Source organism: Pongo abelii, chromosome 23, assembly GCF_028885655.2.
Source record: "Pongo abelii isolate AG06213 chromosome 23, NHGRI_mPonAbe1-v2.0_pri, whole genome shotgun sequence".
Taxonomy (NCBI): Eukaryota; Metazoa; Chordata; class Mammalia; order Primates; family Hominidae; genus Pongo; species Pongo abelii.
The window spans coordinates 25771648-25793732 of record NC_085929.1 but is presented as its reverse complement, the minus strand read 5'-3'; the positions used below and the strand labels follow the sequence as shown (position 1 = coordinate 25793732).

The 22085-nt window shown below is 48.5% G+C and overlaps 1 pseudogene and 2 gene segments (V, D, J or C); all 3 read left to right on the top strand.

The window, feature by feature from the left end:
* The first annotated feature begins 1262 nt into the window (after positions 1–1262).
* LOC129052789 (immunoglobulin lambda variable 3-16-like) lies at positions 1263–9378 on the top strand. The segment is given in 6 exon segments: positions 1263–1308; positions 1475–1800; positions 4225–4312; positions 4426–4505; positions 7741–7837; positions 9332–9378. Coding segments are annotated over 6 exon segments (684 nt in total).
* Positions 9379–12677: 3299 nt separating this feature from the next.
* LOC129052788 (immunoglobulin lambda variable 2-8-like) lies at positions 12678–13342 on the top strand. The segment is given in 2 exon segments: positions 12678–12758; positions 12876–13342. Coding segments are annotated over 2 exon segments (513 nt in total).
* An 80-nt stretch (positions 13343–13422) lies between these two features.
* Positions 13423–16561, top strand: LOC129052787 (immunoglobulin lambda variable 3-22-like; annotated as a pseudogene).
* Positions 16562–22085: the final 5524 nt, after the last annotated feature.

The following is a 22085-nucleotide window of genomic DNA, read 5'->3' as shown; positions in this document are numbered from 1 at the left end:
AAGGTCGAGGTGCTCTAGGAGGGGCACAGTGTGAGGTGACAGGGCTCCCAGGGCCCGGGTTCTTCACCCAGGATGGCGACCTGAGCCCCCTGCCACTCTCAGGGCGTTGTGCCTCCTGGTCCAGCAGTGTCCTGGGGGGCTGAGCCCTCTGTCCTGGGCACTTCCAGATACACCCGACCCCTCCTCCCTCTGCCTTTCCTTCCAGCTCCAGGTGGACTCTGACTCAGGGGGCAGCTCCTGTGCTCAGGGGAGTCTCAGGTGGGTGGGGTGAAGCATTTGGGTGCCCTGGTCCCTGCATGGGGCATCCCCACCCTCCTTCAGGAGACACTCTTCAGAGGGACAGGGCTTCTCACCTGCCTCAGGCCACAGCTCTGACCATGGTGCTGTCCATGCTCAGTGACAGGACACTGAGCAGGGACCTGGCTGGAGTAACCAGGGACCACCCACCCTCTGGAGCTCACATGCTGTGCACAGACCATGACCCTGGGACCCTTACAGAGACCATGGTCCTAAAGTTAGATTCTCAGTCCAGTGTGGTTTTCTGCTGCTTTTTGCAAGTTTACATAAAATATTGATGAGAAAAACATGAATAAATAACAGACAAGTTGACGGTGCTGATTGCTAATCTCTTGTGGCAATGAGGGGTGATGTAGCAGGAGCAGCACCATGGCTGAAATGAGACCAGATGCCCTGTTGACTCCACAGGGGTGTGTGGTTGCTTAAATGACCCAAATATTCCCACTGAATAATTAGCAAGTGTCCTAATGACACAGCACAGCATTTAGATGAAATGAACAAGAGGGGACTGAGTCTGAGGAACCAGGAGGAGGAAGATGATGGGTCCCTGGGCCACCTGCTGCTGAGTCAGGTGTCATCAATGAACTCTCAGCAGGGCCCAGCTCAGCCCCATGGCCAACCTCCTGGAAGGTCCACAGCTCTGCTGAGCCTGGCCCGGGACAGACCCCAGGTCAGCGAGGTTTGGGACAGTGGTCATGAGGTCAATTTCCAGGAAGGTGACTGTGATCACAGGGCTTCAAGGCTGCAGCTGATTTTCTAACCAGAGACCCTCCTTCTTCCTCCTGTTTCCTGTGCCACCCTCACAGCTGGTTTGAGTGACATCTCTCCAGGAAGAGTCACAGAGGATGTAAATTTGCATAAACACTTAAAACTGACTGCCCCCAAAACCCTGAGAGGGAATAAGAGAGGCCTGGGGAGGCCAGCTGTTCTGTGGGTCCAGGAGGCACAGCTCTGGGCATCTCACCATGGCCTGGATCCCTCTCCTGCTCCCCCTCCTCACTCTCTGCACAGGTGCTGTCCCCAGGCCCTGCTCCAGGCCCTGCTCCAGTCTCAGTCCCCACAGATCCCAAGTTGAGCCTGCCCTGAATCCTGAGCAAAGCCCAGACACAGCCTCTGGGTGGGACTCCTGGAAATGGGTCCTTTGCCTTCAAGCCCCCTCTCTTGTTCTTCCTTGCAGGCTCTGAGGCCTCCTATGAACTGACACAGCCACCCTCGGTGTCAGTGTCCCTAGGACAGACGGCCAGGATCACCTGCTCTGGAGAAGAATTGCCGAAAAAGTATGCTTATTGGTACCAGCAGAAGCCAGGCCAGTCCCCTGTGCTGGTGATATATAAAGACAGCGAGAGGCCCTCAGGGATCCCTGAGCGATTCTCTGGCTCCAGCTCAGGGACAACGGTCACATTGACCATCAGTGGAGTCCAGGCAGAAGATGAGGCTGACTATTACTGTCAATCAGTAGACAGCAGTGGTACTTATCCCACAGTGACACAAGCAGACAGGGAAGTGAGACATAAACCCCTCCCCCTCTATTTCATCCTCTTCCTCCTGCCCCAGGAGGACTGTGGACAAAGTCATGAGCAGGCTTGGCCAAATTCACCCAAATCTGAACCCCCAGGCTGCCCTTCCCTCCAGACCTCCAGGCAGGTGCTGCAAAAGAGTCATTCTGGAGTTGATTTGTGCCTGGCAGTCCAGGCTGTCCTGTGTTTCTTTGCCTGGGGTTTGAGTTGTTGATGGAGGATCTGACTGGAAAGACAGACACAGGGAGACATCCATGCAGGCATGTCCAGAGGGACGTGGGGAACTCTCAGGTCTCAGTTCAATGCAGTCATTGTTGTGTCCTCTGGGAAAGCATTCCTCCAGTGCGCCTAAGACCTCTAGACCCACAGAGCCTGAGATCAGGAGGAGAGAATGTCAAATTTTTGCTGATGGATCACTAAAGACATTTTTGAGTGGAGCCACTACAATTTACCCCTTGATTCTGGACTCATGGATCCTGACTGTGGGAGAAACAGCACCATCTATTGGGCACTGATGCACAGCACATGCCCCATCCTGGAAGACATTGCCCAATCCTACACACACTTGCCACTTGCCTGGTGCAGTAATGGAGTCTCCAAGCAGTCATTAAACCATTCATATAAGCCACATGTCTCAGAATGTTGGGGACAATAGTAAGAATCTTGAATGCCAGGAGAAAAGGCCCATAGCCCTTTATTTGTGGTGAAATGAGTTCCTTGGTCAGAACCTCCTGTGGAATACCATCATGATGGGTGCGTCATTCTGTAATCCAGAGATAACAGTTTTGGCAGAAGCACTGCAGTCAATGAAAGCAAATCCTCTGTAGAGTAAATGCCAATGCTAGTAAGGAAAAAGAGCTGTCTCTCCCATGATGGAAGAGCTCTAATGAAATTAATATCAAGCAGGCCCCTGGCTGTTTTCCACGGAGAAGGTCATCCTGTAGGGATGCCTGTGTTGGTCTCTGCTGTTGAAAGATGGTCACTCAGCAGTGGCTTCGGCCAGGCCAGCTCCAGTTAGTGGAAATTAACATTGATGAGCTCATTATCAGCCTCTATCCCTGCCACCATGGGCACTTTTTTTTGGAGTCTGTTGGACAATGACAGGAGTGGTTGAGGGAGGCTGCCCAGTGTCCATAGAACAGGTCACCCTACTCACCTGATTAGCAAAATCCCTTCATTTTCACATCAGACTTGGTGAGTATTTATATATGGAAAAAAAGTCTCATGCTTTTTGCCCGCCAGAGGAGGTCTACTCACACATCTCTCCCCCTGACATATTTGTGATCAGTATTCCTGTTGTATCTCTCCCAAGTCCCTGAACATCCTTGACCATATTCCAGGACCCTGAGTCACAGTCCATGAATTAAGAACCTCTGCCCATCTCTTTGCAGGTGACGTGAACCAATTTCACTGCTTAAAATTCTGCTTTAAGGAGAATGTTCTTCCACCACTGCTGTTCAGGGATTCTCAGAGGCCAGGTGGAGTACTAGCACTGTCCACACCAGTGGTGGCTGCATGTCCTGCAGAAACCTCTGTAACCCCAGCCTAAGTGCCTCCTAGTAGGCAGCTGATCTCAGGGAGCCACTCTGGAGGCCAAGGCTATAGGGTGAGAGGAAGGCATGGTGGAGGGCTCGGGTCATGTCTATTTGGCCAACTCTTCACGCAACTTACTTGATCCTTGTAAGCTAATCCTTCAAGTCACAAATACATCCCTGCCATGTGATTGCAGAGCTGCCTGAAAAGGCCACTTCGGGACTGTGGTTCAGACCAAATCCAGCATATCAGCAACTTGAGTCGCATGGTGAGCTCTGTGGCCCCAATCACACAGAGCCTCTGCCAAGGCTCAGGAGCCCTCACAGTCTTTCTCAAATGGTGCTTTCTGCTCATTCAAAACAAAATAAGTAGGTCGGGGGCTGCTCACGTGCTTCCGGTCTGGGACACTAGGACCACCTAGACCACACTCATGATCTTGTCTGATTATTCTGATTCCTCGTTGGCTCAGCTATGCATTATGGCAACCAAACCACAGTGTCATTGGCCATAAAATGCCAATCCCTGGTCCCCACCTACCCTGGGATCCCTTCAACCACATCTTGCTACCCATTAAGGTTTCAGCAACACTGAGAAAAATGTCTTTTTATACTGAGAGACGAAACATTAATTATTTCAATTGTGAAAAATTTATAAGGCAGTAATGTGAAAATATTTTAAAAGACATTTTACAAAGGGTGAAAGACCCTCCATTAAACCACTCAATATATGACACTGTAATTGGCCTCCCAAACCCTGACTTCAGCTCTGGGTTGGGACCTTCTATAAATGGGCCTTTCATCCTCAAGCCCTCTCTCGTCTCTTCTTCTCTCCTCTGCTCTCCTCTCCTCTCCTCTTAGCCTGTGCCTCCTACATGCAGAGACAGCTGCTCTCAGTGTTGGTGGCCCTGAGACTGACAACCATGATCACATGCTCTGGAGATAACCTCAGGATAAACATACACTTAGGTAACCTCAGGATAAACATACACTTAGGAACCAGCAGATGCCAGGCCAGGCCTCGGTGCTTGTAATCTAGTATAACAGCAAGTGACCCTCAGGGACCTCTGCCCAATTCTTAGGCTCCAAATCAAGGAACATGGCCACCCTGACCATTAGTGGGGCCCAGGCCCACGACGAGGCTATTACTGTGCTGCAGATAGTAACAGTGGGAGTAGCTGGCAGGGACTCACAGTATCACAGAGAGATAGGGACAGGCCACAGAACTGTCCCACCTCGGCCTGGCTCTCATTCTCACCTGCCCTCTGAGCAGCTGTAGGTCAGGCCTCAGGGTCAGGTGTTCTGTCTGGTCTTAACCTGGCCCCTGCAGGGCTAGTGATTCTGAGCAGCTTCTCCATCCTCTCAGGACCTGCATGTGTCCAGTGAGACGTGGACAGGGTGAAGGTGGTCAGAGCTGCCGGGACTTTTGTCAGGTTTGTGGTGTACATAAACAGTTTAGGAATCCACGCAACATCACATGGCCCCAGATGTAATCATACGTCACGCAGGGGAGGGAAGAGCTGTCGCAGAGGGCACGGTCCTGTGGAATTTCTCCTTTCCTTGGGTAAAACCAGCTCAGTGGAAGCCCCAGGGGCTGTGTCTCCTCTGTTTCCAGATGAGTTGACCCCCACATTCTAATAGGTTGCCTGAGGCCTGACGAGGACTGGAGACCCAGCCCCTTTTGGCCCCAGGGCCCTTTCTGTACTGATATTTCACAGAAACTGAAGAGGAAGCACAGACACTACCTTTGGTCCCATCTGGGGACTGTGTTTGGGGCACACTGACCTCCCATGGCCCCCAAAGTCCCATCACCTTCCCCAGGTAGGTCAGACCTGACTGGATGTGCCCCCAGCGCCCTGATAGTTTGGAGTTTATCTTTGGGCTCTGCGCTGCTTTCTGAGGAGCTCACTAATAAACCCTTGATGCCAGGCCCAGGACCTGCCCCTCTGCTGCATGTCCCAGGGCTGCAGGTGTAAAGGGAGGGTCCTGCTGGGTGAGGGTGGTGCCCTTTTCCAGGAGAGATGTCTGATTCCAGTCTCTAGGGCCACGTTTATTGGGCTTTCTTTTCTCACTGGGATGTCTCAGTCTTTTTATTTCCTTCTTTAAAAGTACAACTGGTTTAGGGTGACCCACTCGGGTCCCCTTCCAGATTGTAGAAGCTTTGTTATTTCACTCTTCATAAAAAATCTCGCTGCTGCTCACTCTTTGGGTCTATGCCACCTTAAAAAAGTACAACTGGTTTAATCATGAAATCATGTGTACACACTAAAGTTTACAGATTATTGCCATCAGCACATATATATATATAGTCTTTCTGGATGGGACAACTGTGGACAAGGCCATACTGGGGTCTCTGTCTTTCTCGTTATCACAAGTGAGGATACTAACAGCTCTCTTCTATGCAGACTGTGGTCATGTTTCCCAGTTGTACACGAATGTCCCTTACGGTTGTTTAGTTTCCTTACCAGCCAGGACCCTTAAGTTTTCATGCAGACAATTGGATGCTATTTCTCTCTGATCCAACATTTTTCAAACAGTATTCCTTGGAACCCAACAAAAGTTCCACAAGAAAAGCTCAAGTTTCTGGTGCACAGTTGGACCAGGTTCATTGTGTGCAGTAGGACCTTGCTCAAGTGATGGGTCCATTTGATGTTTTCACTGTCAAGGGGAAGGGTGTTATGACTTTTGGGCACTGAGTTGATAGAGGGAAGATAGCAGCTGATTATGGCCCTACCCACCAATGTGTGTGTGGGCAGTACCTATTGATGGATTTAGAAGTTGAGAGAACTGTTTATTCTGCAGATGGAATTTCCAGTGCTGAATCTCCAGCACCCAGCCACTAGCATTCAGCAGGTGCTCTGTAAGAAGCCCTTCACTGCCAATCACGGCCATTACACAGGTGAAGGAGAGGATGACTTTTAACAGCCATTGACTCACAGTAAACTGAGGTAGAAACTCAACTTCACAAAATGACTTTGAGGGAACAGACTGAGGAAGCAGGTTAATTAGTAGCAGAAGGCTTGCCCAGAACAGAAACAAAACAGGGTCGGTGAGGACCTGGTGATGCCCTGGTGTGGAAGGAACAAGGCCTGCACCCGGAGCAGGAAGAAGCATGGGAAAGACCACGCTGCCCCATGTGATGAGTCAGCATTTGCTGGAAGGCACAGCAAATGTTGCCCAAAGGTTTTTGTGTAATAACCTGGCAAACAGCTGCTTCTCTATCCAGATTGACGAGCCAAAAAATGTTACTGATGCATTGCTGTCACATGTTAATATGCTGGGAAGCACGGTGACATTCAAGGAAACCTGTTCTCTGCAAACACCTACCCACCAGCACAGGAGACATCCCAGCTATGCCAAGGGCTTTGTCTTCCTCTGGAGTAAGAGCCTGGGAACAACCAGGTGGCCCCCGAAAGGGGTGCCGCATCATCTGCTCTGCATGGCTGAGTTAAATGGGGAGCTCCCAGAGAACATTCCAGAAAACAGTCAACCTGTTTGTGCTGGGTGCATTGAGCATGACCCAGGATCAATGGAAGAGACAGAAGCTTAATTTCCCTATGGCTGCAAGGTGAGCACTGGGAGGACGGCTGAGGCAGGTTAGCCACCACCCCTAGTGGCTTCAGCCCCAGGCAAACAGGGACAGGTGAAGGGCCTATCTGAGCTCACCTGTATCTAACCAGTCCCAGCATCAGCAACTGCATCCTGTGGACCATGAGGGGGTGTGTGTGCCCAGCCCCTCACAGATCGCCTGAGCATAAACAGGAAATTCTCCACCTTACACCCGACTGCACCACACATCTGCCTCCAACTCTTCATTTACAAGGTGATATCACATCAGACATGGACTGGTCTGGGTCCCAGATCCCTCAGCTTTCCGCTGTCCTCTCCAATCCCCACACAGAGCAGACTCTTCACTGTAGGGTCTTCTCCAATATGATGGGGGTTTGTTTCACTGTTTCTATATATATATATATATATATTTGTATTTTCTTGGGTAAGCTGAGCCCCTTGTACCTGGTCTTGAGTCAGGCAGGGGCCACACAGAGAAGAGGAATTCCTCCCCTGGAACCAGCAGCCCACGGATCAGGGCATCAAGGACCTGAGCAGCAGGTTCTGAATCCACACCTAGACCCCGGAAGTCCCTGAGCTCTCAGCCCACAGTGTGGAGCAGCCACCAGGGGGAAGCAGAGAATCAACTGGCAAAGCCACCTGGGGATGGGGCAGGCCTGGGTGATAGGGAGATGCTGACATGCAGCAAGAGCCAGTGACCACCACCTCAGACTTAGAGGGAAAGGGTCTTTATTGTCCTAGAGTATTGTCCTTGACACTGATGTAAAAATTCTAGAATCACATTTTGTCTTCAGCTCTTTTGCATGCTGAATCTTTGTCTGACACAGATCCAGGCACTTGACTTCTCACAACGCCCCCTCCTCCACACCCAGTTGTGCTCAAACTGCATCCCCCTCATGTGCAGTGTCCTCTCTGAGGTCACAGGTATCCCCTACTCCCATTTGATCTGGGAGCCCCTGTCCTGCAGACATAGTGGCTTCTGACTTCCTAGCTGCTCCTCCACATCCACTGTCCCTGGTCTTTCCCGATTCTTTCCTGGGGAAGCTGCCAAATCACAGCTCTTGATTTCCTGGTGAGTCACAAAATAGTTGCTCATTAACCTTTAGTTGACTTAAGTTCTTATTCATCGATACATTTTCCCCAGCAACTGGAGACATCATATTTATAATAAACATTCACTTCTGGGGGTCTTGGAGTTTGCAGCCCCCTCTCATTCTCTCATGGAGCAAACATTTCCTTCACCTCCTCATCTGTCCCTGGTCCTGACAGCATCCTGGAGATACTGAGGCACAGCAGCTATGAGCAACCTAGAAGCTCACAGCCAAGGCAGAAACTTATAGCATCTCATGGATCTTCCAACAATCTGTGCACACTTGGCAAATAAGGAATTTAACTGACCTCTATCACTCAGAGGCTGTGGGCTGTGGTGGGACCCACACCTGTCCAAGGTGTGTGTTATCACCTATACAGTGGAGATGAGGAGGGAACCTGCATTGGATTCTGGAAAGTACCATCTAAAAATAGATTTAGACCTGCAACAGAAATCTCCTCTCTAACATAAAATATTTATGATCAGGACACATTTGGAGGCCTAGACCAAAATGAAATACCTCCCTCCTGAGCCAAGATAGAATGGAGGAGGGGACTGGGGACCCCAGATAATTCCACAGTTACCAGCATGTCTCTATGGTCACCTCCCAGACTAGGTCAAAACCCATCCCATAGGAAGGACTTCATATTCCCCCTACGAAATACAGACAAAGTCACCTCTGAGCTCTGCTGTGACCAAGTGAGCCCAGGAGTGAGGCTGAGCACAGTGCGATGTGGAGATGTCTGCAGAGAATATGGAATCTATTCATAAAAGAGATCCTGTGGGCAAAGGGTGGGAGGACAAGGCCACCCCTAACCTCTTTGGGTCCCTTGGGGCTGAGCCCTTCTGGAAACCACAAAGCTCCTCCAGCTGCAGTCCCTGACTCTGCTGATTGGTATCACGGGCCATTCTCTCCAACAAGGGGTTGAGAGACCTGGGAGGAGACTGCCCAGCCTGGTACTTGAGAAGCAGCACTGGAGGCACTTAAGCCATGGCCTGACGCCTCTTTTCCTTGGTCTCCTGACTCACTGTACAGGTGCTGCCCCCAGGGTCTCACCCACCTGCCCAGCCCTAGGCCTCTAGGTTCAGCCTGGCCATCAGTCTGAGCTCAGCAGGGCCCTGCCTGTGGTAGGCAGGATGCTCATGACTCTGCTGCAGGGGGAGGGGCTGGGGGAGCTGAAATGCCCCCACTGTGTGCTCCTGTGCTCATGGGTGCCCTGAGGGCACCTTTATTCTTGGGGCTCACTCCAGTCCTGGCAAGTAGCAAGATATCCTTGGGTTGAGCCCCTCAGTTTCAAGATTTTCTCTCTCCTTTTCTTTCCTTGCAGGCTCAGTCACCTCCTATGAGCTGACACAGTCACCCCCTATGAGCTGACACAGTCACCCTCAGTGTCAGTAGCCCCAGGACAGATGACCAGGATCACCTGTGGGGAAAGCAATATTGGCAGTAAAAGTGCTCAATGGTACCAGCAGAAGCCAGCCAGGCCCCTGTGTGGGTCATCTATGGGGATATCAGGCTGCCTTCACGGATCTCTGAGAGATTCTCTGGCTCCAACTTGGGGAACATGGCCACCCTGACCATCAACAGGACCCAGTGTGGGGACGAGGCTATTACTGTAAGATGTGGGACATTAGCACTCCTCATCCCACAGTGACACAGGGAGATGAAGGAGCAAAACACAAAACCCTCTTCCATTGGTGTCACTCTTGTCCTCCAGCCCAGGAAGACAGTGGACAAGGCCATGAATGTGCGTTGCCCAGTTAATCTGGATCTGAGACCCCCCAGGCTGCCCTTTCCACAGGCCATCCAGGCAGGCTCTGCAGAGGGGGCATCAAGAGTGAATTTAGGGCTGAGGTGACCAGGATATATTGAGGTTTGGGGGACTCAGTTGTGATTTGGGGAAACGGGGCCTGGTCGGAAGGTCAGGCCAAGGTCGACATCCTGAGTTGGGCTCTGGATTTCCATAGGGGATGAAGGCCAGTCATTGACTTGAATATCCTGAGTCAGTTTCCAGAAATGCCCAGCTCAGGCTCCTGTGGCATCCTGCCATTCTCTTCAGGAAAACCAGTGGAGTGGACACTGTGGGATCCACCCATATTCCCTCTTCTGAGCTCGCCCACCCAGCACTGCTGGTAGCTCTGGCAGCTCAGAGCTGTGCCCTCACTGAGAAGGGCTGTCAGCAGAGAAAACTGTCTCCTCCAGGTTTATGCCCCTTCTCAGCAAGGTTTGGTTTCATAACTGCCTGAGGTGAAGCTCTCAAGACTCCCTTTCAATATAGAAGAAACAAAATCCTCCCAGCTTCACAGCTCCTTATTGGGATAGTAGAAGACTCATTGTGGGTCAGGGTGTCCTTGTGCCCGGTGTTGCCTCCCTCACTTAGTTTCACACCTGCTGTGAAAGCAAAGCTCCATCTCAGAGTCTGCTTCCAGGCATCCCAAAATAACATAACCAGCCATCCCCAACATGAGCCATCAGGAACCTCAGGAGGCCACAGTACACCGGAAAGCACGAGTTTATTCCTAATGATCATTGTGAGTCTGCAAATGCCCAATGAGATCCAAGTGTTTCTTGCATTTGTATGGAATGAAAAGGGCCCTGGCATGCCAGGTGCTCTGGGTTCTGAGGGAGAGTTGGAGTCAGATCTCCCTGCAGGGAAACCTGGGGCAGGAGGAGCAGCCTCACCCCATGCAGGGACCACAAATGCACCCACAGGGTGAGCTGCAGGATGGACACTGCCCACCTCCACCCTCCACATCCTGTGCAAAAAATCATTCTTTCCACCCCTCCTTCAGCCTATCAAAGTTGACACTTAAAAAGCCACCACAGCCCACCCTTGTCAACAGGAAACCCATTCACATCTCCATCAGCCACACAATCTCCACATAAATATTCTTCAAAAAATAACAGTAGCCATGCAAAGTATATATAAGATGTCTCAAATAATTGTACTTAGATTACGTATGAAAGTGATACTATTTTTGATATGCTAGGTAAATAAAGTAAATTATTTAACTCATTTACTTCTTCCCTTTGTATTTTTAATGTGATGACTAGACTTTCAGATTCCCATGAGGCTCAGATCATATTGTGAATGAACATTGCTGGTCTGCACCCCTTCAGGTTACAGGGGCTGTGGAGTGACCTGGTGCAGGAAGCCCCGTCTCCATCCATAGGACATCAGTGTGAACCCAGGGAGAGGCACTGGTATAAGAAAGATGAGAACAGAGGTGTGAACCACCTGCTTGTGGAGGGGACTGAGCCTTCACTTTGAGCCAAACAAGCTTCTTTTCCTATCTTCAATCCTGAATAAGAGGACTTTCTGGACTTCTTTTTGTTTTGAGGTTTGTGCCCCTCCAGGCCTGAGGCTGTCTGGATCCCAGCCAGGGCACACTGAGGAAATCCAGGAGTCTCACACCGACTCTGTTGTATTTCATCTGCTGGGGCCATCCCAAACTGCTGCGTACCATTTCCTTTCCTGGTGCTCAAATAGCTGCTCTATGCACTTGTCATGGTTTCAGAGACGAATCTAGGTGGGAAGATAGGATAATGTATGTTATTATATTTAAAAGGAACTTAAATCCATTAATATTTATTTTAATATGAATCATCAAAAAAATGTGTCATAGGCAATGGGGAAGGAGGAAAAGATATTAAAATTATTTTGGGGAAAAAACCAAAATTGTATTTCTCGAATGTCTGTGTGTCTTCAGTGTCTCAGGGTTGAGAGAAGTCAGCTTTAGGTTGTCCTGAGGGTGTGCTCCGATAGGGGAAAGCAAGAAAGCATGAAACACACATCTCTGTGACCTGACACATAAATCACAGTAAAATGGAAATAAATCTTTCAATAAATCAAACACTCACAATAAATATCGCTCTGATGCACACAGAAATGCCTGTTAACAAACTTTCCCTTTGTCCTGCTGGGTCATATCCGCATGGATCACCCGTGTGCAGAGTGGACTCTGTGGTCCCCATTTCTCAGGCTGAGAACCAGAGGCTGGGAAGGACAAGTCGCCTGCTCGTGAGTGGGAAGGGCAGGATTGGGAACAGTGGACTCGGTCTCAGGACTGCGGCCCTAGTCAGTGCTCCTTGTTCCCTCCACAGGGTCCCTCCCACATGTGCCCCGTGTGGATGTGGGTGCACTGCCTGGGGTGGCTGATGTGCTCTAGGGATTCGATTGTGCAGATGCTTCAGCACAAAGCATGGGGGTGGGGATGGGATGAGGCTGCAGCTGGGGAGACCAGAGACCAACGCCACCCAGCAGAGGTTTCCACGGGGCAGGCTGCCCCATTTCCTGACTGTAGGGACAGCCTGGAGGTGGGTGCCAAGCAGAGGGCACTGCAGGGTGTGCCCAGGCCTGGAGGGCCACAGAGACACAGGCACCACACAGCAGAGACACTGAGGGCCAGGAGATCACTCAGGTGAGGGGCTTCAGTAGATCTTTCTCCTGAGCAAATCAGGTACAAAAAAATTAAGATCCTGCCATCAGAATAGATAAACAAGGACTTAATCTCAGCTGAGCTCCACTGTCCGGGGAAGCAGAAGCCTCTGAGCCCAGGCCCAGGTGAGGGTGGAGTAAAGAGAGGAGCTCAAGGTGGAGATTTGCATGCAGGCCCCACCCTCCTCTGTGGCAGAGGGGATAAGACAGGGCTGGGGGCAGGCCCAGTGCTGGGGTCTCAGGAGGCAGCGCTCTCGGGAGGTCTCCACCATGGCCTGGTCTCTGCTCCTCCTCACCCTCCTCACTCAGGACACAGGTGATGCCTCCAGGGAAGGGGCTTCAGAGACCTCTGGGCTGATCCTTGGTCTCTTGCTCCTCAGGCTCACCTGGGCCCAGCACTGACTCACTGGCATGTGTTTCTCCCTCTTTCCAGGGTCCTGGGCTCAGTCTGCCCTGACTCAGCCTCCCTCCGTGTCTGGGTCTCCTGGACAGTCGATCACCATCTCCTGCACTGGAACCAGCAGTGACATTGGTGGTTATAACGCTGTCTCCTGGTACCAACAGCACCCAGGCAAAGCCCCCAAACTCATGATTTATGAGGTCAGTAAGCGGCCCTCAGGGGTCCCTGATCGCTTCTCTGGCTCCAAGTCTGGCAACACGGCCTCCCTGACCATCTCTGGGCTCCAGGCTGAAGACGAGGCTGATTATTACTGCAGCTCATATAGAAGCGGCAACACTCTCCACAGTGGTCTAAGTTGGTGGGGAACTGAGACCAAAACCTGCCCTGGGCTCTCAGGCTCTCTTTTTGTTCTGAAGATGCTTCCTCACCCAGTGCAAGGGGCTTCCTGCAGCACGGCCTTGAGAATTCTTCTCTCTCAGCTCCTTCCCTTTCCACCGTGAATTCCAAAAGGAAACCCGCTCTGTGGTTTCCCATCCAGGACAGGGACAGCTTCCTGATGCTTGTGTGCTGTGGTCCCTGAATGTGCAACTCTTCCCAGCTCTTCAAATGCAGGGACAGTGACAAGGAGCTGCCTGATTGGTGCAGTCACTGTTTTTTTCAGAGATGTCTTCACCCTAAATGCATCACCATCCCCTACACTGTGGGTAGAATTTTAGCAACTACATTCTAATGGTTATCGCCACAACTTTGATCTTAAATAGCAGTGCAGCGAACATCCCTATGCAGCCTCCTTTGAGTTCCTGTGTGAATATGACCACAGGATTCGTTTCTAAAAGTGAAATTGCGGGTCAGAAAGATGTGTGTGTGTAATTTTCACCCATTGTTGTCAGATTCCCTTCCAGAGGGGTTCTACCAATTTACAATGCCAGCCGGAAGTACTTGTTCAGAGTACATTGTTGAAAGTGGAAATTTTTGCCAACCTCTCAGAGTGAAAAATGTTACCTGTTATGGTTTTATTTTTGAGTCTCCTGTTCTGCTTAAGTTTGGGCCTTTTCAGAAATAGTTCAGTACTTTTTCTTTTTTTAGGATTTGGGAGACTTTTTCTTAAATATCCAGATAAGAAGAATTTTAGTCTTTGTGGCCAGGCACCGGGGCTCACGCCTGTAATCCCAAGCACTTTGGAAGAGTAAGATGGGTCAATTGCTTGCTCCCAGGAGTTGAGATTAGTCTGGGCCACACAGGGAACTCTCATCTCTATTAAATTAAAGAACATAAAAATAAATTTAAAAGGAAGTATTTTAGTCTTTGTGGCTCAAGAATCAACTTTGGGGGTATTCCATAGATATGTATAGCATCATTTACAATGTAACCATTTAAAATGATAAAAGCCACTGTCAGCTCTGGGCCATACAAAAACAGGTGTCAGGCCAGGGATGGCCACAGGATGCTGTTGAACAGTCCCTGGTTTGTAGGGTTATCTGAGGGTTGAAAATTCCACCAGCACATGATCTAGGTGGGAATGTCTCTGTGAAGGTCACTGTATTTCACCTCCTGTATTCGGCTGAGGTCTTTCCTTGAATAAGAACAGGCTCACATCATCTATTTGATTGTATCATGGGTTTAAGACAGCCCCGTGTCACAATCACATAACATTTATCTGCATTGCTTGTTCTGAGTTTTGGGAGAGCTTTAATTTATCAGGAATAGAGTCCTCCTAAGGAAAAGTCTGAGGGAGAGGGACGGGCAAGTGGGCCAGAAAGCTCATACCAAAGCTGGAATATCCAGGGCAGGCTCAGAGAGAAGGTTCCTAATATCAGCATTTGACTGAAGCCAAAAACAGAAGAGAACATGGAGGTTCTGAGAATGACAAATAAACAAATAGTTTAAGTTTTAAATGTATTAATGTTTTTATAATCCATGAAAATTCTAGAACAGAATTTAACAATGGGATAAGGAAGAGAGCTTGAGATGTTAAAACTATAAAGACCCCAAGCCAAATTGCCAGGAAAAGAACAGGACCTTTTTGGTAGAAATATGTTTCTGCTGCAAATTATCATTTTATATGCATGTGTGTGTGTGTGTGTGTGTGTAAAGAAACCTCCCATGGAACATCCTTCTTCCCCACAGTCAAGATCACCCTCACCCCACAAGGGAACCTAAACAAAATGTCAATATCAAATAGAAAAAATAATGCACTTTGTATAACCACTAGAGGATCTCTATTTGCACATCAAAATGTGGATGCTTAACATTAACATTGGAAATAGTATTTTAATATGCATATGAGATGAATTTTCTTTAGACTATTTCTATCTGTGAATTACCTTTCTTAATAAGGACATACTCTCCTCTTAGAACAATTTAACTTGTGATACTTTTTCTGTTTTCTGTATCAGTTCTGCTTTTTCTAAACACTGGCAAAGATATCCTATGGCTACTGATTAATAAATTCAATTAATGGGTATTTAACTGAGGTAAATTAGTTCAAGAGTAGACAGATGTGATTTCCCCACATATACCTCACAGATGTTGCTGGTGCTTACTTGCTCTTCTCTTCAAATCTTAGTAAATAAAGTGGGAAATTTGACATTCCTGAACACCCAGATGACAACAGGAGAGAGGAGGTGAAACCCCCAAAGCTGTTATTCTTTAAATCCTCAGGATGAATCACCCTGGAGAATCACCCACAGTTGAGTTGGATGATATGCAAATGAGAGTTTGGTCTTAGAGTGGTGCTGAATTAGTTCAGGATTTGGGTCATTGGGATGGGGTGAATGTGTTTTACAAGTGAAAAATACATGAGTTTTGGGGTCTGCAGGGTAGAGTGTTCTTGGCTGAATTGTGTCCCCCAGATCTGGGTTGAGTGACATCGCACCAAGAGGAGTCCAGGAGAATTAAATTTGCATAAACACCAAACATGCACTGCCCCACTAGGCCTGAGAGGAAATAAGCGAGGCCTGGGGAGCCCACCTGTGCTTTGGGCTCAGGACGCAGAGCTCTGGGTGTCTTACCACGGCCTGGACCCCTCTCTGCCTCTCCCTCCTCACCCTCTGCAAAGGTGATGCCCCCAACCCGGCTCTAGGCTCAGCCCTTACAGGATCCTGAGCTGGTCCTGCCCTGAACCCTGAGCTTAGCCTAGGCATAGCCTCAGGGTGACACCACTGGAAATGTGTTTGTTATCTTCAAGCCCCCTCTCCTGTCCTCTCCTGCAGGCTCTGTGGCCTCCTATGAGCTGACACAGCCACCCGCAGTGTCAGGGTCCCCAGGACAGACAGCCAGGATCAGCTGCTCTGGAGATGTACTGAAGGATAATTATGCTGACTGGTACCCGCAAAAGCCAGGCCAGGCCCGTGTGCTGGTGATATATAAAGATGGTGAGCAGCCCTCTGGAATCTCTGAGCGATTCTCTGGGTCCATCTCAGGGAACACGACCGCCCTGACCATCAGCAGGGTCCTGACCAAAGGCGGAGCTGACTATTACTATTTTTCTGGTGATTAGAACAATCCCACAGTGACACAGGCAGATGGGGAAGTGAGACACAAATCCGTTTTTCATCTGTCTCATCTTTTTCCTCCAGCACCAGGATGACTGTGGGCCAAGCCATGAGCAGGTCTGGCGAAGTTCTACTGGATCTGAGACCTCCAGGCTATCCTTTTGTTCAGCCCTGCAGGTTGGCGCTGCAGAGGGTGTAGCAGGAGTGGATTTAGGGCTGCTATAATCAGAATGTACTTGTGTTTTCAGGCCCCTGGAGTGACTTGGGGAAATAAGAACGAGATGGAAGATGAGAGAGATGTAAAGAACAATCACTTGGCCTTGGATTTCCATACAATGGTGATTGGGTCACTCCTTCCAAATATCCTACATCAGTGCCCAAAAATGCCCAGCTCAGCTCAACACCTGAGGTTCCAGGCTTCCATGGCAGCCTGGGATTTTGAACAGGAAAAGCAGAGGAGGGGACACTGTGGCATCTGCCTAGATATGCTTTTCTGAGCTCACCCACCCTCAACTGCTGGGAGCTTCTAGAAGCTTAGAGCTGTGCCCTCACAGGAAAGTGCTATTGTTTCCAGAAAACTTCCTTTCTCATATTTAGGCTCAGTTTTGAGAGTTTTGGTTTGATGACTGCCTGAGCCAAGAACCCAAGGCCCTGCCTTAGTACAGGTTGACACTCAAAGGCCTTCCAGCTCCAGACCTTCCATCGTGGATGCCTGAGGCCTCAGTTGCAATCCTATGATGGGTCAGGGTCTCCTTCTGGTGGGTGATGCCTCTCTCACTCCTTTCAGATTCTCTGTGCATGAAAATCTTTATCTCAGATTCTACTTCCAGGGAACCCAAACTAAGATGGCCAGCTGTCACCAAAATTAACCACCGCAGACCTGAGTTGGCCACTATACACTGGAATGCACCAGCGAATTTCCTAAATTTCCATTGTGAGCATCTGAATGCCCAACTATTTCTGAGAGTTGCTTGTATTCTTATAAAATGGAAAGGGAGCCTGAAATGCGAGGTGCTCTGAGTCCTGAAGGAGAGGTGGAGTCAGATCTTCCTGCAAGGATTCCATGGAAAAGGGAGCAGCCTCACTCCATGCAGGGACCAGAGATGCTCCCACAGGGGCAGCTGTAGGATGGATGCTGCCCACCTCCACCCTGCACATCCTGCACAATTACTCTTTCAGCCCTCCTTCAGCTTATCAAAGTTGACACTTACAAAGCCAGCACAGCTCATCCTTGTCAATCAGACTCCTTCAAACCTCCATCAACCACACAATCTCAACATAAAGAGTCTCCCCAAAATAATAATAGTAACAAAATAATAATAATAAAAAAAGTATCAAAATAGTAATAGTAATAGATTTTCATGCACAGAAATAGTAATAATAGTAGCTATGAAAACTTCTATAAAAATATCTCATAAATAATTTTAGATTGTGTGCATGTGTAAATATTATTTTTCACACTTTGTGTTAAATAAAGTATATTATTGAACCTAGTTTACCTTTTTATTTTTTATGTCTAGTATGGTGACTAGACAGTAGGATTCACATGAGACTCACATCATGTGATTGTACAATGCTGGTCTTGTCTTACCCCTTCACATGGCAGGTGCTTTGGAGTAACCTGCTTCAGCAAGCCCCATCTCCACCTCTAGGACATATGTGGGAAGCCAGGGAGAGGCACTGGTGGAAGAGAAATAAGAATATGGGTGTGGACCAGCTGTTTATGCAGGTGACTGAGTGCTGGAGCCCTGACCCTACTCTAACCTAGATGTGTCACATCCATCTCACCAGAGATCACTGCTGGCCTGCCTGAGCTCACAACTGGGGGGAACTCACATTTCTGGCAACATGATTGCTTGATATCCAGTGTTATCCTGTCTCTCAGGGCCCAGTAAGACAAAAGGAGCTGCTTTTAGAAAGGGGAGTAATACTCTACTGCACATGACATGGCCTTCTTCCAAAAACCCAGGAGTCTACATTGGGATTCTCCAATGGGGTTTGCCATGTACAGGAGGTTTTATTTCCCATGGTGGAGTCTGCTGGATTCTCTGGCCCCAATAGCAGGATACTCACAACCCTGCCTGCACCTGCTGCACAGCCTCCCTGATCTGGGCCTGGAAAACAATGGATGACATTTATGGCTCCTGACCTGTGGGTTGGAGTCACATCCCCAGTTGTAACATATGCTACTCCTAGACCTTCATAGGCCTTATGTCTCTTTCTTCCTGGGGAGAATTGAAGGATATAATAATATCTTTTTTTTTTTTTTTTTTTTTTTTTTTTTTGCTGTGGAGTCTCGCTCTGTAGCCCAGGCTGGAGTGCAGTGGCCCGATCTTGGCTCACTGCAAGCTCCACCTCCCAGATTCACACCATTCTCCTGCCTCAGCCTCCCTAGTAGCTGGGACTACAGGCATGCGCCACCACACCCGGCTAATTTTTTGTATTTTTTTATTTTAGTAGAGGTGGGTTTTCACCGTGTTAGCCAGGATGGTCTCGATCTCCTGACCTCATGATCTGCCCACCTCGGCCTCCCAAAGTGCTGGGATTACAGATGTGAGCCACCGTGCCCGGCCATAACATGTTGTTTATTTCGTAGGAGACTCTCAGCTGATCCAGACAACTAAAGTCCCAATTTCAGCTAATATGGAGGAGGAAACATCTTAGTTTATTTCCCACTCTCAAAAGTGCATGGATCTCACAATAGGCCATGCCCATTATGTACATGTGATTGAACTATGATATCCAGATGATCTGAGCCCCCATGATGATATCATGATAAGGAAGGGAGAACTAATGAAGCTGGGCAGAAAAAGTGTGAATGTATACTGTCGTCCATTCCACGTGAATGCACACTGATTCTGATCCTATCCTCTGAGGGGAATAGACAAGACTTCAGTATCTTCTTCAGTGATCTAACTGTGCACCTGCAGCCATAGCATTCTGTTCCAGGAGATCCCCATCTGGCACAGATATTGCTAATGCCACTATTGCCCATCTGGGTCTGTACAAATCCAAATTCATCTTCCAGGATCATTCAACTATTGTAGAGATCAGTTCAGTAAACTGAAAATGAGGACCCCAGAAGTAATCACACATACTGCAGGAGAGGAGAAAGCTGTTTCAGAGGCCACAGTGTTGTTGAAATTCCGCTGCTCCTTGGGAAGAAACAGCCCAGAAAAGGCCCCAGGGGCTGAGTCTCATCTGGGTTCCTGGATGAGGCACACCCCCTACTGCACTGAGATTCCACAGAAGCTGGGGATGAAGTGCAAACACCGTCTTTGGTTCATCCTTGGGATTTTCTTTTTATCACACACTCGTCGTTTTGTCTACAATGCCCAGAGTTTCTAAATAGCTGTCTAATAGATACAGAGGTTCTGTATGGGCTGATGAAAAAGCTCTGGGGTTGGATAGTGGTGATGTTTGCACAACATTTTTACTGTACTTACTGCCGCTTAGTTACACACTAAAAAATGATTAAAAGGATGAAACATTTTGTAATGTTTATTTTACCATAATAAAAATATTGTATGCTCAATAAGCAAAGTAATACTAGTTTAATTTTGAAATTACACAACTTAAAAATGGAAAGAATTGTGTACTAAGCACCATTTTCTCTGTTCTATATGCTACAACTCAACTTTCTCTCTCTCTCACTTTCTCTAATTAACAATTATAACCTGTCTGGTCCAAGGTCACACATTTCCAGTGTTGCAGGAATGTCTATTGAATCTGCTAATTTGTTTCCAGGAAGAATACTCAAATTTCTCATGCTCATATTTGATTGTCAACTGTCTCCAGCCAACATTTCTAAACCAGGATCTTTTCACAAGACCTGTGAAGAATTTTGTAAAAAGTACCCCCCAAGATGACAGTGTTCACTGTTGGCAGCAGGACTGTTTCCACGCAGTAGGGCTATGCTGGGTGTGCGGTGGAGCCGTGCACACTGTGCCCACGGGGCAGATTCTGTGCTGCGGACTCTGATGCCTGTGCTTGGGAGGACCGTGTCCACTGCTGAGTCTACATCTGAATTTGATTCTCAAGAAAAAGGTCATTCATAGCTGCTGGACACTGAGTCACATAGAGGGAAAGAAGGTGGCTGAGGACACCTTATCTCTGATGAGCATAAGGGGATTAGATCTGCTGGTGGGACAGGAAGCTGAAGAAACCTGTGGCTTTAAATATGGAATTTCCAGCCCTCAGTCTCTGCTGTCCATGCCCCTGTCATCTGTACGTTCCTGGGAGATGTGGACCATGGGGGTTAGAGGTGAAGGGGATTGGGAAGCTTTCATGTTCTCTCTCATCATCTCCCCTGCTTATCTAACACACTCTTCTACACCTACTTTATTGGAGCTTCTGCTCTACAAACATGCCTGAGCTCTAAATTAGGGACTTTTGAAAGTGCAGATGGATGCAGGAACTCGTCTATCTGGAGACTTTCCACCAGTTGAAGCAGTGAACACATCTCTGCAAGGCTCCAAATTTGAAGTGACAGGATTTTGGGATTTAAAAGAAAACTCAATTTTTGGATAAACCACAATACAAGAGGGAAGCATCACACATTTCCCTGCTGCTCAGGCCTCAGTGAGGACTGACTCAGCCAGTCTCAGTCTCCTGGAGACCTCCTAGGAGATGTGCACTAGGAAAGTCTTTTCAGTACAACCTGGGGCAGGTAAGTGGCCCTTACTCTGATATTCTGCTCCCTGATAATTTTGCTTTCAGAGAAGAATTAGGACCTGTGATTCCGGGAAGTTCAAAGTCCACAGATGAGGTCCCCTCATTCTCCCATGACAGCCTCAGCTCTGCTTTCCGAAAAAAAGAGCATCTTCCCGGCATGAAGAACCAGGAGCAAAGAGGGAGCTTCTCCCGGGGCTGAGCAGGGCAGAAGCCGCCTTGGTCAGTGGGAAGGAAACGTGCTCAGCTCACATCTGACCCGGAATGACTCAGTCACACCTGTGCAGGGTCACCTGCGTGTGAGCATCATCTATGTGCTCCATGAGAAAATACCTTGTGTGGCTCTTGGGTAAAATCATACGATAGGTGACATTTCTCTGCCTATTGCTTCAACCCGTGTTTTTCAAAATTCACTGTAGGACACTTACATAAGGTAAGCATGTCAGGTGTGGGATGTATCGAATAGGAAAAGTAGAGGCTTCCTGTATCAATGCTCACGGCTTGAATTCATGGCCATAACTAGTGGAAATGGAAAAAAAAACAGAAAAGAAAATGATACTCTGCTCAAAAAAGCACTGAGAAATACCATTGTTTAATATATCTACAACTTATAAGTTGAGCTAATTGAACATTAACTTAGATAGATCATTTTTATGGGGTGATTCCTGAACCTAAAACATTGTATTAAAAATTTTGTCAGGTGAAAAGATCATTAAAAGGCCAACGTTTGATTAAAAGCTGGAGTCTTTTACTTTGGGCTGCAATCAGTCAATGAGTGCATGGAGTTGGCTGCCCTCCCAGGCCCTGACTGGCTCCACATCAAGGTAGAGCAGCGCTCCCCAGAGGCAGCTGGAGGGCCTGACGAGGGGAAGCTGTTGGCATCAGGGCCTCAAAAATTTGGCTCAGGATTATCGCATATCCCCTCCCCAAGCCCAGGCGGGTCCCAGGACACTCTGAAGAGCTCATCATTATGGGTTTAGGACTTTCCGGTCCTGCCCTTCTTTCTTCCTTCCCCAGTGACCTTGGAATTGTCACTCCCTCTCACAGGCCCTTCCTTTCCTTGTCAAGTGCACTCCCT